General features: G+C 41.9%; 1 protein-coding gene across 12 annotated transcripts in view; it reads right to left on the bottom strand.

The window, feature by feature from the left end:
* Positions 1–16,041, bottom strand: part of FBRSL1 (fibrosin like 1) — an 843,044-nt gene that overhangs the window by 305,204 nt on the left and 521,799 nt on the right. For all 12 annotated transcript variants that reach the window (XM_060785676.2, XM_060785678.2, XM_060785683.2 and 9 more), the window contains exon 5: positions 7,334–7,363. In XM_060785676.2, coding sequence (XP_060641659.2) covers positions 7,334–7,363 — 30 coding nt within the window. The remainder of the gene's footprint in view (positions 1–7,333; positions 7,364–16,041) is intronic.

Consider the following 16,041-nt stretch of genomic DNA (forward strand, 5'->3'; position numbering starts at 1 on the left):
TGTTTATGGGCTGACAGAGCAATGCTATCGCCACTACTGCACAATGCTGAAGATCATCTCACATAATTGAGAAATACCATGAAACAAAAACAATAAAAGATCCTATAGTTCAAACTACCCAATCCAGTAATAGCAACATCATATTCCAGAGCCTTCAAGATAAACAACAGAACTTAATAGGTTTCTTTCTTCTTCTTCTTGAAATATAGCCTGTATCAGATTGTTTGTCACCTGTGATAAAAATAGAAGTTTTTTCTCCAATCTTTCTAGTGTCCTAAGATATGAATGTGGGCTTACTTGTCCCAGGTGTTAATATACTAGACTAGGAAAGGACAGAGGACAGACTAAGAAAAAGAAGAACCAGGAATGGTTTGGCTATAAGGCACATATAAGGCTCAAGAGATCAAGGATTTTATTCGACCACCCTTGCTATTAACAGGTAAAACCCACCAATGATTCCCCATCCTACAATATTCTGAATCCTACAATATAAATACCTTCTGTTGGAAATAGCAACCTTCTTCAAGCCTCCACTAGTAATTTATTTGTATGTGATTCTGTTTGCTTACTGTATTGTATATGCATGTTTTGGTATGCAGCTTTCCCTTTATTATATGTTTCTTGAGGTTGTGGAAGGGGCTGAAGACTATATGATCAGATCTGGGACTGCTCGGATCTCAGACTCCATTTTAAAACAGGGAGACGCCATGAGACTTTGGACTGTTAAGCGTAAGCTCATGTTGCTGTCGATTATAAGAAAGATGCCCTATGTTATCTGTACAGAGAAACTACTTCAAAACCTATCTGTTAACTGAATTGACAAGTTATGTACCTGCTTGGTGAATACATGAAGATTGTGAGTAAACCAAACATGTTACTTTTAACGGAGTCTACTTTATTTTTGTCTCCTGAGAGCATGATATAGAAACAAGATATTTTATGGGAAAGTAGATGTTTTTGGACACTGAAAAGAACACTTCTGAAGAACTGCTATATTTTGTGCATTGGCATAATCTCTGTTCCAAACAGATCAGAGACAACTAGGTTATCAGTCTAACAACCAAAAGCCAAATTGCCTTGCATAAGTACATGTAGTACTTATACACCAAATACCACCAAAGAGAAAATTTTACTCAAACGGGTTTTTGGCTCTTCTCTTTTATCATACTTTTCCAAAAGGTTATGATTTTCAAATGGTTGTGAATGCATTTTTTTCTCTAAACGGTTATGGAGATTCTGATTTTCCGAAAGTTTATGGTCTCTATAAGCTAATGCCTTTCCAAAAGATTCTCCCCACTCTCCCTCACTACTCCCAAGTGATCCATTTTCCTTTATTTTATAAGGTATAGTTATATTTGCCTTTGGGGCTTATTTTTCAAAGCTGGAATTGCAAAATCGCTCTAAAAATACAAAAAACGAAACAGCAATACTGCAGAAAGACAGGGTTACATAGGTGTGTAAGTACAAGTGTGGGGCCACAAACTGTTGAAACAGCACAATTGCAGGATTGAAGAGAGATGCGATATCAAAGACGCTGAACCTGGTATGCATCCACTATCAATGATAGGGGAACTGTGGTGGAATAAAGCCCCCAAAGTCAACCAGTTTGCTTAGGGTTTCTTCATAAACATCAAGCCTTGATCTCTGCAAATGTTATTTTCTAAGGTTCCTCAAGTCAGAAAGCAGCAAGGCAGGTGTATCTTACATGACATTAACACCACCAGCCAACATGCTATAACATGTAGAAATATAGACTAGCACTCTTGCTAGACCTGCAAGCAAGACTGCTCCCGCCACTTTGATGTACCCGTGATGCAATGGATGCATTTGTCTTTGCTGCCATGAAACATAGAACTGTTTAGAGACAGAGATCTATTTAGTGAAACTGGTGCCTTGCTTCTGTGTCTTTACATATGAAGAAAGAAACAGAGCAAAGTCAAAGCTGTTTACTCCCTATTTCTTTTCACAAAGGCTCCTTGCAGTTGGTCCATGAGTTGAAAAAAGCATGACAGCCTCTTTTTCTCCCTCTTTTCCCTCTTTTCTCTCTTTCATTTTATCTGTACAATACAGTGTCTGTACAATGTAATAATTTCTCGTTTGCTGAGAAGGATGGTTTGGTTACTAGGCATACGCAATGCAGGTTCCTCTGAAGGTAACCTCAGATCCCGTGTTCTGAAAGCTAATCAATGTTGTTCAGATTTCAATTTCTTCACTACAAGGCAAAGTCAAACCTAATCTAACAAACGTCACTCTCACATGTAGTGTTGCTAGCTGGGCCTACCCAGTGTAATTTAGATAATCATTAATAGCATAGCGGTATACTAAAACTTCATGTCACTTACAACGGTGCCTCACAATTGACTGGCAGATCTTTTAAGTAGTTTTTTCTAAATGATTGCTTTTTTGGCCATCTTTGATTGGGCAAATGAGAGAAATACTATAATTCCCACAAGAGAAATAATAAGGAACCGAGTCCCAGCTTGTTTCATCACATAATGCCACTTTCTGCTCTCACGAGCCAAGAAGGAGCGGAAAGAAACCTAAAATGCACATTGTAAATAACAATATAAAGAAAGAGAGGACTTTGCTGCATACGTGTTAACTCCACAGTTCAGACACTTGGCTGGCACAAGAAATGTTATTTGGGGGCATCTTTATCAAGCAGATACTAAGGCAGTTTGAAGACATCCAACTCTTTCCATTTAGATGCCAGGTTAAGATCCTTTTGCCCTCCAAAGCTGCCAACTGGTGATGGCTGCAGCATGCGTTTAAGAAGAATTTGTAGCTGCTGCTGTGAAAATTGATGTTCAATGTGCTTTCACTGTCAGAAACATTTAGTGTATTTATTTTAGACAATTCTTTATTTTTCTTCAACCAAGCACTTGCCAGAGCAGTCTCCAGCACAATTGCACAATAAAGAGTTCTAAACAATCCAGTACAATAAAGGGATAATACAAACAAACAAAGAGTGATGGAAGATTAAAAACTGCAGATTATAAAGAACCACAGCTTAAACCTTTAAAAGCCTGGGAGAAGGAAAATATCATTGCGTGGCACTCAAATGAAGGAGAATTGCAATTAGCCGTCCACATTCACTGGGGTTAGGGACACAGGACTCATGTGAAATTGAAAAACACCTCTCATGCAATTTCTAAGTTTTCCAGTATGGCTTTATGATCAATTTCTCCTGGAAGCTGAACATATAATTTCAAGAAAGAGCACCTCTCTAGGAACCTCTAGGTCTTCCAACACGATTGGAGGAAGTTGATCACAGTGTCACACTGGAGAATATAGGGCGGTTCTCCCAGGCACACAATACAGGTCCGAACCAGTATGAAACATGATAGTTCAGGGCTGCTTATGGTCACAAAGAGGTGCTATCAACTGCTTCCATGGAGGAAAAGTGGCCCAACAGCCCTGCCATGCTGAAGCCTGATTCTAACCCCCGGAACACAATCCCCTCCCCTGACAGAAAATCAGTACCTACCCGAGCTCCAGTCTGTTATACTTCCTGATTGCTGCCATGTGACTAAGCAAAGCAAAATGCATCTCTCAAGCTGCCTTGCTCAGTCACATAGAAGCAACCATGAAGTAAAACATGCCAGACCTCAGGTAATCAAATTCATGAATACTCAAATCCATAAATGTCAAAACCACAAATGTGGAAGGACAGCTGTATTACTGTGGAAACTTGTCTTTAGATAGCATCCATCTTAATTCAGATGCACTTGAGAAATAGCATCAAAACACAGGTACCGTACTGTCCAACTGACTGATGCTACACTTTTTCAGCTGCTTTTAAAATGTTCTAGTTTATTTTTCCTCTTCCAACTTTTCCCTTTCTCCTCAACTTACTTTAAGTGCTGGAAACCTAATTCAAAGTGTTTGCACTCAATCAACTCAGCAGAGATGAGAGGAGGGAATAGACTTCCTGGAGGCTGAGGCCAATGCAAACTGTGCCAGCCTCTCCTTGCTCATCTTTTCTCCATCATGAATAATTTTTCTCATCTTGACCACATGTTGATCTTGCGTAGCCACACATGTCCAATGGAAAATGTTGAAGTGTATGGAGCATGTTAATATAGCTAAGGACCCAAGCAGTTTGCTGATAAGTCTCAGAAAGTATTTTAATAAGAAAATCATAAAAGAATTGAAATGAGAGAAAATGAGGAAATGTTGTAAGTCACCGAGGGGGGGGGGGAGGGGCAGAATGATGATGGTGTTTTCCCCACTGCAAACACTAGGCTTGGTGAAAATGCACCTGATTTATGCTTGTGCAGGACACTGTAGTCCTTTACACTGCTTTCAAGTCTGCAAATTCAAGCCCAACAAACCATATTTTTCCTTTGCCGTGGCTAATAGAGTAATAGTCCTTCCCACTGTTAAGAATGGTGTGGTTGGAATTTTGGTGTGGTGTGAAGCTTAAAAACATTTTAATATTTTCATGTTTCATGGTTTTAGTGACACAAATGGTTCAACTGTTTTTTAATTTTATATCTATATATTAGTACATTTTTTAAAATCACTGTTTTATGTTTATTGTTAGATGCCTTGAATCCCTATATTAGGAGAAAGATTAGATAAAAATGAACACTATAAAAGCCCCCACCAGCGTCAGCATATGCCACAGCACAGGCTTAATCCAGCCCTCTGCCTCATGGTTTATCTGTTGAATCACATCTGTGTTTTCACTTGGGGCAACTTTTAAGCATTCAGCGTGACTTTTAAGAGCATACAATTAAAGGATGAAAGGCATTCCCTGATTTCTAACAGATGTAGAGGGGAGAGTCTGCTTTTTTAAAAGTAGCCTTTCCATGTCTCATCCTGCTTTTGTGGCACTTTTATCTCTTGCAGTTTTTGGCAAAGGTCAAGTTGAATTATTTAAATAAATCTATAATGCAAATAGCAACACACTTTTAAATTTTTTACATGTGCACTTTTCTGCTTCCTCACTTCATTGATCAATTGTATTTCAAAACACTAATATCTCAACATTTAGTTAAACCTTTACTACGACCAACCCTTGGGAGAGGCAAAATGCCCAGCAGAAAAAAATTTCCACAATCTTTTCCTCATCCTACATTCAAACTTGTATCTGTATCACTTACAGTTGGTAAAATATTCTGGAGATACTTTATGTTCTACTCAAATGAACTGTGCTTTTAAAGGTAGAACTAAAGTAAGCCCAACTTCATCTGAAATACAGCCAAACTTTAAAGGATGTAAACTGGAATTCAAACAAATGTACAGAATTGAAAATTTTAGGCTTCCCATTCTTGGTTTAATCGAAAACACACAAGATAATGTGGTTGTATGTGTATGGTATGTCTGCCAACAGTATCAAAGCTACTGAAAAAAGACATTTCTTGATATCTGTAATATCTGGAGGGCTCCAGAACATTGCACACAAACTTTACATTCATGTAAAGTAAAGACCAAAAGGAAAAAAAGATCAACCTGGTCTACTTCAAAGGGTCCATGTCAGGTTTTATTTTATTTGTATTTATTTCGAGAACGTGTACCCCTCTTTTCAGCCAAGGATAAAATGGGAAGAAGCCGATTGTCACTTTTAGCTCATTAGAAGGATGGGATATAAGTTTAAATAAAAAATAATAAGTATTTTTCCCAAATGAAGAATTTGAGAATAATCTAAGGAGTTCAGTGCAGTTACTCTCTCTCTCTCTATATATATATATATATATACACATACATACACACACACAGTCTGTAGTTACTATATAGGTAAAGGTATCCCGTTGACATTAAGTCTAGTTGAGTCCGACTCTACGGGGTGGTGCTCATCTCCATTTCTAAGACGAAGACTTGGCGTTGTCCATAGATGCCTCCTAGGTCCTAGGTCATGTGGCCAACATGACTATATAGAGTGCTGTTAACTTCATGTCAAAGTGGTACCTACTGATCTACTCACATTTGCATGTTTTCAAACTGCTAGGTTGGCAGAAGCTGGGGCTAACAATGGGAACTCACCCTGTCCTGCAGATTTGAACCGCCAACCTTCTGGTCAGCAAGTTCTGCAGCTTAGTGGTTTAACCCGCTGCACCGCCACAGTCCCATATACAGTTACCATATAACTGTAAATATCATTCAACCAGTTTAAATGGGAGTGAACATGCTCTAAACCTAGTATCAAATCAGTAGTAATTTCACTAGTGGGTGATTTAATGTATCCAAATGTCTATAAGAATATCCTGAAGGCATCAGATGTTCTCTGATCTTCGACACCGAGGAGGAGCAGGCCTGGTTAGTACTTGGAAGGAGGACAATCAAAGGGGGTGGTGTGTAAAATCATGTATGATTATTTTTCAATTTCAATCTCACCCTTTTAGTATCTTAATGTAACATATATTTAAATGAACTCCAGAATGAACTGTTATTTTTTCCAGTCTAATATAAATGTACATGAATTAGTGGGTTTTTTGTTTGTCTGTTTAGCTTATGGCAGATATCAATATCCATTAAGTCCTTTCTACTAACTAACCTTCATTTGGTACCTGCTCCGTATCCACAACTGTATTTGAAGAGGTGTGTTTTTGAAAAGCTAACTCTCATCCAAAAACACAACCAAAGTTGATGTAGCCATCATAACAGACTGATATCTGTTGAACTTAAAGGATATGTGGAAACTATGAGATCACTTTTAACACAACCTTAACCTATAATCCACAATGTAACATACCAGAGCAGTCCCATTACAGTCAGTGGGAGTGCTTTCGAGTTAAGTGGTATTCATTAAGCTTTCCTCCAAGGCGAAGATATGCCATGGAGGTCATTGGGTTGAAACAAGAATTGATATATTCATTTCTCTGCCCCAGTCCCAAACACAAGACTGTAATCCCCCAATGACTAATGACTAAGCAAACAAAAAGTTCAGAAAAATCACTGCTGTGTGATAATGTCCTATGCACAAAAGCAACATTTACCCTAAGAGTGAATCAACTGCAAAAAAAAATGGTTACTTGTTGTTCTCTTCTACATCCATTATTACATAATTGCCATGTTCAAAAGTCATTATAAAAAGCATTGTCTTCAAAGCAATTATCAAGGAGACTTTCTAAAAAAGAAAGTACAGGTATAATACTTGAGTATTCCTCTGACCTGTTCACATTAATTAAGAAATACATGTATGTTAGCAACAGCAAGCCATCTTGTGTGTTTCACAGCAAAACACATTTGTCTGCTATGATTCCTGGCAGTTAAAAAGTTCAAAATTCAATGTGAAAGCAGGTAGAAAGGTTATCTTTAGAGTTTCCTCTAATTCGATCAGTTAATTTGCAGGCTTTGGGAGAGCGGAAAATAAAATAAATGGTCTTACCTTATCATCAATGTCGCTCTCACTGTCACACTATAGATTCAAAGAGAAAAGAAGACTCAATTATTAAAAGGCAGATAAACAGTGTGCTCAGTTGAACTTCCTTTCACGCCAAGGCCCTTATAAAACATGTTGCTTAAAGAGAAAGGCCCACAACAACACTTATACTTGTGTGTGTTAAATTCACGTAACTGGATCTTAAACACAATCTTCAGATGGACGAACAAGCCTTGTGGAAGAAGGACCAACATGAGGTGGTTCTATACAGATCGATAATGTGGGGCCGACTGGGACTCCCCGATCCGCCTTCGAGCCGGCAGGGAGCCTCAACTGCCAAGCCATGCCGAATATGATTCGGTGCTGCTGCATAGACACCTTTGGGGTCCCCCCTCTCCCTGTTACAGTTGTTGCCAATAGTGACACCATCCTGTGGGCATACCTGACCCTGATCTGAGCACCTACTCGCAAAGGAAGCTGGGAGGGGAAGAGCGGAAATGCCCCCTATCCTTCCACTCAAGAAGCAGGCATTGGTTGAAGTGCCAAAATGCAAGGTCGGTGGGCATGTTGTGGCACAAGGGAAGGGGAAGAGTGAAAGCAGGATGGCAGTCAAAACAACTGTAGTTGGTTCTGGTTAGGAATCGACCCAGCTGTCTTGACAGCCCTAAAGCTGAGGGAAAACCCAAATTCTGGGTTGGATTCAGGTTTTAACCCAGGGCAAGGCTGCGTTAAGGCATATATGATTATATATGACTTGGATGGAAGACCTATCTTTGTTATGAAGCATCTGTTTCAGCCACAGGGTTTGGAAATAACACTTTAAATGTAAAATTCTTCCCATTTGTTAAAAAAAAATGGCCTAAGCCAGGGGTCCTCAAACTTTTTGAACGGGGGGCCAGTTCACTGTCCCTCAGACTGTTGGAGGGCCGGACTATAGTTTACACAGGAATATTGTGAAACATTTGTTTTATATATTGTAAAACATTTATTTCCAATTACAAATAAATGAAATTTTGACTTCAAGCATGTCGTGGCATGGGTAACAGGTTTACTATAACAGCAGGAACCCATGAATATGTTTACTGGTCAGCCTATTGGCCAAACTCCCATGACCTCTTGTCATGGGAGTTTGGTGGATAGTTTGTGGCAGCCACACACAGTTTCTGAATGAGAACTACTACTTTCAAAGTAAGGGCCGCACAATTAAACAGAAAATAACACTTTCAAACCAGGAACAGATTTCTGTTCTACAATTTTATTATTATGTTTATTTATACATCACTTTTTGTCTCCACAAGGAGACTGTGGGCCCTTCCAGACGCCCTATATCCCAGGGTCTGATCCCGGGTTTTCTGCTTTAAACTGGATTATATGAGTCTGCACTGCCAGATAATCTGGGATAAACAGAAAACCTAGGATCAGATCCTGGGATATAGGGCCTGTCTGAAAGGGCCCTTCCAAACAGCCATATAACCCAGAATATCAAGGCAGATAATCCACAATATCTGCTTTGAACTGCATTATCAGAGTCCACACTACCATATAAGCCAGTTAAGTGTGGATTTTATACAGCTGTGTGGAAGGGGCCAAAGCAGCTTACATTTCAATACAATTTAAATCTACAAATATATGAAACATTACAATAGAATTAAACATCATTGCTATTCTTTAAAACAGGCATGGGCCAGCTTGGGCCCTCCTTGTGTTTTGGACTTCAACTCCCACAATTCCTAACAGCCAGCAGTGGGAGTGGAAGTCCAAAAAAGAATTTAAAAAATCAACAACAACAACAATAGTCTTCTGAAGTAAATTGAAGGACATTGGACTTGAGTTTTGGAGTTGTGGTTTACCTACATCCAGAGAGCATGGTGAACTCAAACAATGATGGGTCTTTACCAAATTTGGCACCTGATATCCTGATATACTGAAAATGGAATACTGGCCTTTGTGTCACCCCTTTGCCCTGCTGCTACTACGGGTGGCTGTAGAGCAGGGGTCCTCAAACTAAGGCCCGGGGGCCAGATGCGGCCCTCCAAGGTCATTTACCCGGCCCTCGCTCTGGGTCAACCTAAGTATGAAACTACTTGAAAGCACACAATAACAACAACAATCCTATCTCATCAGCCAAAAGCAGGGCCACACTTTCCATTGAAATACTAATAAGTATTGTTTTAAAATGTTTTTTGCCCTACAAATAAGATATTTGCAGTGTGCATGATTTTTTCGAATTATAATCCGGCCCGCCAACAGTGTGAGGGAATGTGACCTGGCCCTCTGTTTAAAAAGTTTGTGGACCCCTGCTGTAGCGGGCGAGGATGAGGAGGCGGAGCTTAATCTGAGTGGAGGGAGGGAGCGGCCAAGTGCCGAAGGAAAGAAGGAAGAAATGGAAAAGCCAAGAAAGGTGAAGGGAGGGAAGGGATTAAGGCAGAAAGAAGGAAGGATGGAAGGAAAGAAGGATAGAAGGAAGGAAAGGGGAAAGAAAGGCAAAAGGAGGGAGGGAAGGATGGAATGCAGGCAGGCAGGCAAGCAGATAGGGGCCTTCCTGCCCCTCCCCAGCCACCGGATGCTCCATCTCCGTCTGTAGAACTCCAGGGTGTTCGAGGCAGGGTGCGCCATGGCTGGGGCTGCAGCGCTGGCAGGCAGCGGGAGGCACGTCTGTCTCTCTTCTCCACACTCCTAGCCTTCAGCTGCTCTCCTCTTGCTGCCCTGCTACTGGCCTGGCTGCTGCTGCTGCTGGTCTCCTGTCCGGGGGCAACAGGAGCAGCAAGAGGAGAGTGGCCGAAGGCTAGGAGCATGGAGAAGAGAGACAGACGCGCCTCCCGCTGCCTGCCAGCCCTGCAGCCCCAGCCATGGTGCACCACGGCTCATACACCCTGGAGCTCTACAGGCAGAGATGGAGCATCCAGGGGCTGGGGGGGGGGGGGTGGGGGCAGGAAGCTTGCCTGCCTTCTCACTCCCTCCATTCAGATCCAGCACTCACAGCGTCCGCGCCTCCGCCTCCCTCTTCCTTCCCAGCCCCCAAGCGGGAGAGGAGCAGCAGCCAGGCTGCTATTGGTTCAGCTGGCCCTGCCAAGGGCCGGATAAATGCCCCCCGGGGGCTGGAACCGGCCCCCGGGCCGTAGTTTGGGGACCCCTGGCCTAAGCTATAATCATGTTAACATCAACAATGTCAACACTACATTTTTGGAATGAATTAATCATGCTTACTTCAAACAATTTTTGTTTTTGTTTCATTTAAAGAACAAAGTATTACATAGTAGGACAAACATAATGTGAATAAGTTTTCAACTGTGAGTAAGAATTAACGACAGCAAACAATTTCCTTCTAAAATAATGCTAATATGTCATATTTCAAACTCATGTATTCAAGCTCAGATATTTATTAGCAACCATAATATTAGAAACCCTTGAGGATTCAAAAAATTGACATGTAGACCTTGGTTGATAGTGCTTGGAAAGGCCGTTTTGAGAAAATTTAAAAGTCACAATCTCCTAGCTGCATGGATTTTCATCTCTATCCCAAACTACAAATCCCACCGCAAATCAAGTCCAGACTTGGGATGTGCTGGAATTCTCTACAACTTGATAGAAACAGTTACATCCAACAAATGCTACGTTCAGCAAAGTACAAGAGGGATCCTCTCACCTCTGCAGGACTCTACCGTATATCATGCAGCTGTGGACAAGTCTACATAGGGACCACCAAACGCAGCGCCCAGACACGCATCAAGGAACATGAAAGGCACTGCAGACTACTTCAACCAGAGAAGTCAGCCATAGCAGAGCACCTGATGAACCAGCCTGGACACAGCATATTATTTGAGAACACAGAAATGCTGGACCACTCTCACAACCACCATGTCAGACTACACAGAGAAGCCATTGAAATCCACAAGCATGTGGACAATTTCAACAGAAAGGAAGAGACCATGAAAATGAACAAAATCTGGCTACCAGTATTAAAAAACTCTAAAATTATAACAGCTAAACAACAGAGAGGAAAAAACCAGGCACAGATTAACACCTCCCAGCAACAGATTTTCCCAGACTCAGGCAGGCCTTCAAATGCTAATGAAGGTGATCAGCTAAACATTCACACCTAACTGCAGCAGGGAAGAGCTCCTTGCCCCACCCCAGCCATTCCACAGATATATAAACCCATTTTCCTACTTCCAACAGACCTTCTCAACCTCTGAGGATGCTTGCCATAGATGCAGGCGAAACGTCAGGAGAAATGCCTCTAGGACATGGCTCTATAGCCCGAAAAAACCCACAAGAACCTAGTTCATTTTATATTTGCTATGCTGTTGCTCTCAAAGAGTTAAAATGGTCTGTCATTAAAGTTGTTTTTTTTTTATTTAAAAAAATGGTGTTTAAAAAGGCAATGAAGTTAAAGGGATTACACAGAAGGCGGAATTTAGGTGTGTGTGTTTTTTTTTTAAAAATTACATTTAACACACTTACTGAAGTTGATACTGAAAAAATTCTGTTTCAGTTGTACATATGGCAGCCTAATGACGTTTTACAAAAAATGAAACTATTTGAGTCTTCAGTTCAGGCAGGAAGTGACCTCCGAACAGCAGGAGGGTTCTATATCACACAAGGAATTGTGTGTCTTCTCAGAATACATTATAATGCACCTTGTTGATTGCTCCGCTAGACAGAGCACATGAATTAGTTGACATTGGAATTTGTCTTCAATGCGCTGCCATCCAATAGGAAAGAGATCTGATATTTTACACCTTTTGGGGGATGTTCCAGATGCCTGTTTCTACCTAAATAGACCAAAAGACCAATTTCTTGGGAACACCTTTGACTAGTTTATTTTGCGTTTTCTTCTTTGCATTGCAAGTTTCATCTGTAGTTATAGTTTGGCAACTGAATTAAAGTTCATATTGGGTAGTCTTTCAATTTGACTGGATTTAAAAAGGGGGAAAGGTGGTCTGGAGCATCCCTTTGTGAAATCAGTGTAGATTTGGCCCCAGCAACATCTATACTGCCATGTCATGCAGTGTAGGGATCACATTGTCCTGGTGCAGCCACACGATACACACAGGCTAATGCAATTTAACTCAGAGTAATTCATGCAATCCAGCTTGACCTCAGGGTTAAAAAACACTGGGAAATGCCCTAATCATCCAGGAAGATTTGGACTTTTCCTGGTGTTGAGGCGGTGGTATTGCCATTTTGGATTCCCATGCAGAATCCAAGATAACAGCCATCCCCCACTCCTCATGGGATGGCTGTGGGGTGCAATCCTACCCTCCCCCCCCCCCCCGCCACAACACAGAAGATCCTCCTTACTGTCTTTACAAATTCTTTCCTTTCTCAGTCTGTGTCACTCAGGAAGCAACTGAACTTCGGAGGAGGGGTGGGGGCTTACTGCTCCTTGCCTCAATTGCTTCCTGCATGATACAGAATCAGGATGTACAGGTCCTGCAGTGACAAAAAGGGATGATTTTCTGTAGTTTCTTTTGGGGTGAATGATGGTGCAGAGAGGGTAGGAAACTCATCCTATGCTCAGCCCTGCTAACCAGCTTCGGAATGGTTGGACTGTCTTGACTAATCTCCCTCCACGAAGCACTTCAGGACAACTTGTGCCAATTCCAACCACAATTTATGCCTGTGTGGAAGAACCTGCTCTTCTACACTGCCATATAATGCAGTTTGAAACTTCATTATATATTATGTTTAGACTTGTACAATGCATTTTAACTGCATTGCTGTAAGTTTTTCGGGCTGTGTGGCCATGTTCCAGAAGCATTCTCTCCTGATGTTTTGCCTGCATCCCGAAAAACTTATAGCAACCCAGTGATTCTGGCCATGGAAGCCTTCAACAACACACTTTAACTGCACTGATCTGCATGCATTATACAGCAGTGTAGGTGGGGCCTTTGTTTCATGATGTGGTGCCCAAAAAGTGGGTATGTAGGTTTTTGCAAGAGGGTCCTTCCTTCCTTCCTTCCTTCCTTCCTTCCTTCCTTCCTTCCTTCCTTCCTTCCTTCCTTCCTTCCTCCCTCCCTCCCTCCCTCCCTCCTTCCTTCCTTCCTTCCTTCCTTCCTTCCTTCCTTCCTTCCTTCCTTCCCCAGGACCAATTCCACAGCCACCACATGGATGTCTTTCTTTTGGCAAACTGTTTGCAACAAGCCCCTCCCTCAAAATCTTATTCAACAAATGACACCCCCCCCCCCTTTTTTTTGGTAGATTTGTAAGGCTTTAGATATGTGGTGGGAACTCTGGAGACACTAACAAGTGTGACATTTAACTTTAGCAGATGTAAAGTAAGAACTCTGAAAGTGTAGGAATATTCCCTATCACATCTAAACTACACAGAAGTAATACATCTTGGAACTTTTTCACATTTATACAGGAAGAAGGGAACAGCACTAACACTTTCTAAGAAAATTAAGAGATATACTGTATAGCTATACTTCCCAGCACTGTTATCTAACACGCTGGAGTCTACACGTAACAACATTGTAGATGAGTTTTCCAAACTGTGTCATGACACATTGGTGTGTCAGCTGTAGAGTATAGGTGTGTCGTGCAAATGTAGGGAGAAATGACATAGGGAAATGTATGCTTTTATCATACAAATGGGGGACATGAGAGAAGCCTCCTCGCAGGATTGCAAGACATCCAGGCGTTCCCTGGGCAGCATCTTCATAGATGGCTGATTCTCTCACTCCAGAAGCGACCAGAAGCGACTTGCAGCATGCAAGCAAGCAAGCAAAACAACCAACGGACCTTTTCAGGACCATCCATGACAATAATCTCAATCAACATTGAAGGCATGTCAGCTGCCAAAGAACAACTGCTCTATGAACTGTGCCAAGATAAGAAATGCGATGTGCTGTGTGTCCAAGAAACACACAGGGATGAACAACAGAAATGACCAAAAGTTCCAGGAATGGTCTTAGTAGCAGAAAGACCACATGCGCAGTATGGAAGCGCTGTCTTTGTAAAACCAGGCCTCCAAGTCAGAAGTGCCAACAACACTGAAGAAAACAATATAGAGGTTATAACAGTAGAGCTTAATAACATCACCATCACCTCTGTGTACAAGCCCCCAAATGAAGAGTTTGGTTTCTCCTCCCCCGAGAACTTTGATAGGTACCAAAGGGCGGTAATAATTGGTGACTTTAATAGTCATAGTCATGTATGGGGCTATGCTCAAGAGGACAAAAATGGAGAGGCTGTCCTCTCCTGGTCTGAACTGCACAAACTATCACTCATTCATGATAGTAAGCTCCCACCATCCTACAACAGTGGGAGATGGCACCGCGGATATAACCCAGACCTCTTATTTGTGAGCGACAGCATTGTACAACAATGCACAAAATCAGTGGGACCACCAATACCAAACACACAGCACCGAACTATAGTATGCCAACTGTTCCCAACTATAAGGCCTCAGGAAGCTTGATTTAAACGAAGATTCAACTCCAGAAAGGCAGATTGGACTAAATTCTCAGGCATGTTAGATGACATGATCATATCGGTCACGCCAATCCCGGAGGAATACGAGCACTTCATCGAAATCATGAAAACCTGCTCATGGGCCTCTATACCGAGAGGCTGCAGAACCAACTACCTTCAGGGCATTACTCCTGAAACAGCTGCTTTGTTGGAAAACTATTACAGGCTCCACAATGAAGACCCATTTAGTGAGCAAACTCTTCAGGCAGCGTAGAGCATTGTGTCCTCCATCTCTGAAGCCAAGAAAGAACAGTGGATAAAGCTAATCACAGAGGTCGACATGGGCAGGAGCAGCCAGAAGTTGTGGAGGCTGCTAAGACGGTTGAGCAACGACCCCTCACCAACATAAAGGCAGATCAGATAGCACACCAACTCTTGAAGAACAGGAAACCCAACCTTGCCACCAAAGTAGGAAAGAAAGCAATAGCCAGAGAACCAGGGATTGAGAACAACAACCTTCATGAACCCTTTACATCTACTGAATTGGACATAGCTCTCAATAAATGTAAAAATGGCAAAACAGCTGGCCTGGATGATCTACGGATGGAACAAATCAAGAACTTTGGTCCAAAAACAAGGCGCTGGATGCTGGAGCTGATGAACAACTGCACTGCATCCTGTCAGATCCCCAAAATCTGGAGGAAAGCAAGAGTCATCGCCATCTTGAAGCCAGGCAAAGACTGTAATGATCCAAAAAGCTATAGACCAATCTCCCTGATGTGCCACCTCTACAAAGTTCTGGAGATACTTATTTTGCATAGAATTATGGAAAAAATAGACCCATGTCTTATCCCACAGCAAACTGGCTTCAGGAAAGGCAAAAGCTGCACATCGCAAGTGCTGAACTTGACTCAGCACATAGAAGATGGCTTTGAAAGGCAGCAGATCAAAGGAGCTGTCTTCATAGACCTGTCAGCAGCTAATGATACTGTAAACCACCGCCTTCTCCTGAGAAAAATGTATAATATCACAAAGAACTACCACTTCACCCGCCTCATAGGACACCTGCTACAAAACAGGAGCTTTTTTGTTGAGTTCCAGGGCCAGAGAAGCAGATGACGGAAACAGAAGAACGGCCTGCCTCATGGGAGTGTGCTTGCTCCATCAATGTTCAACATTTACACAAATGACCAGCCACTGCCAGAAGGGACAGAGAGCTTCATCTATGCTGATGATCATGCCATTACTGCTCAAGCAAAGAGTTTTGAGATGGTTGAACAGAAGCTCCCTGAAAC

This window comes from Anolis sagrei, chromosome X (assembly GCF_037176765.1).
Source record: "Anolis sagrei isolate rAnoSag1 chromosome X, rAnoSag1.mat, whole genome shotgun sequence".
NCBI classification, from domain to species: domain Eukaryota; kingdom Metazoa; phylum Chordata; class Lepidosauria; order Squamata; family Dactyloidae; genus Anolis; species Anolis sagrei.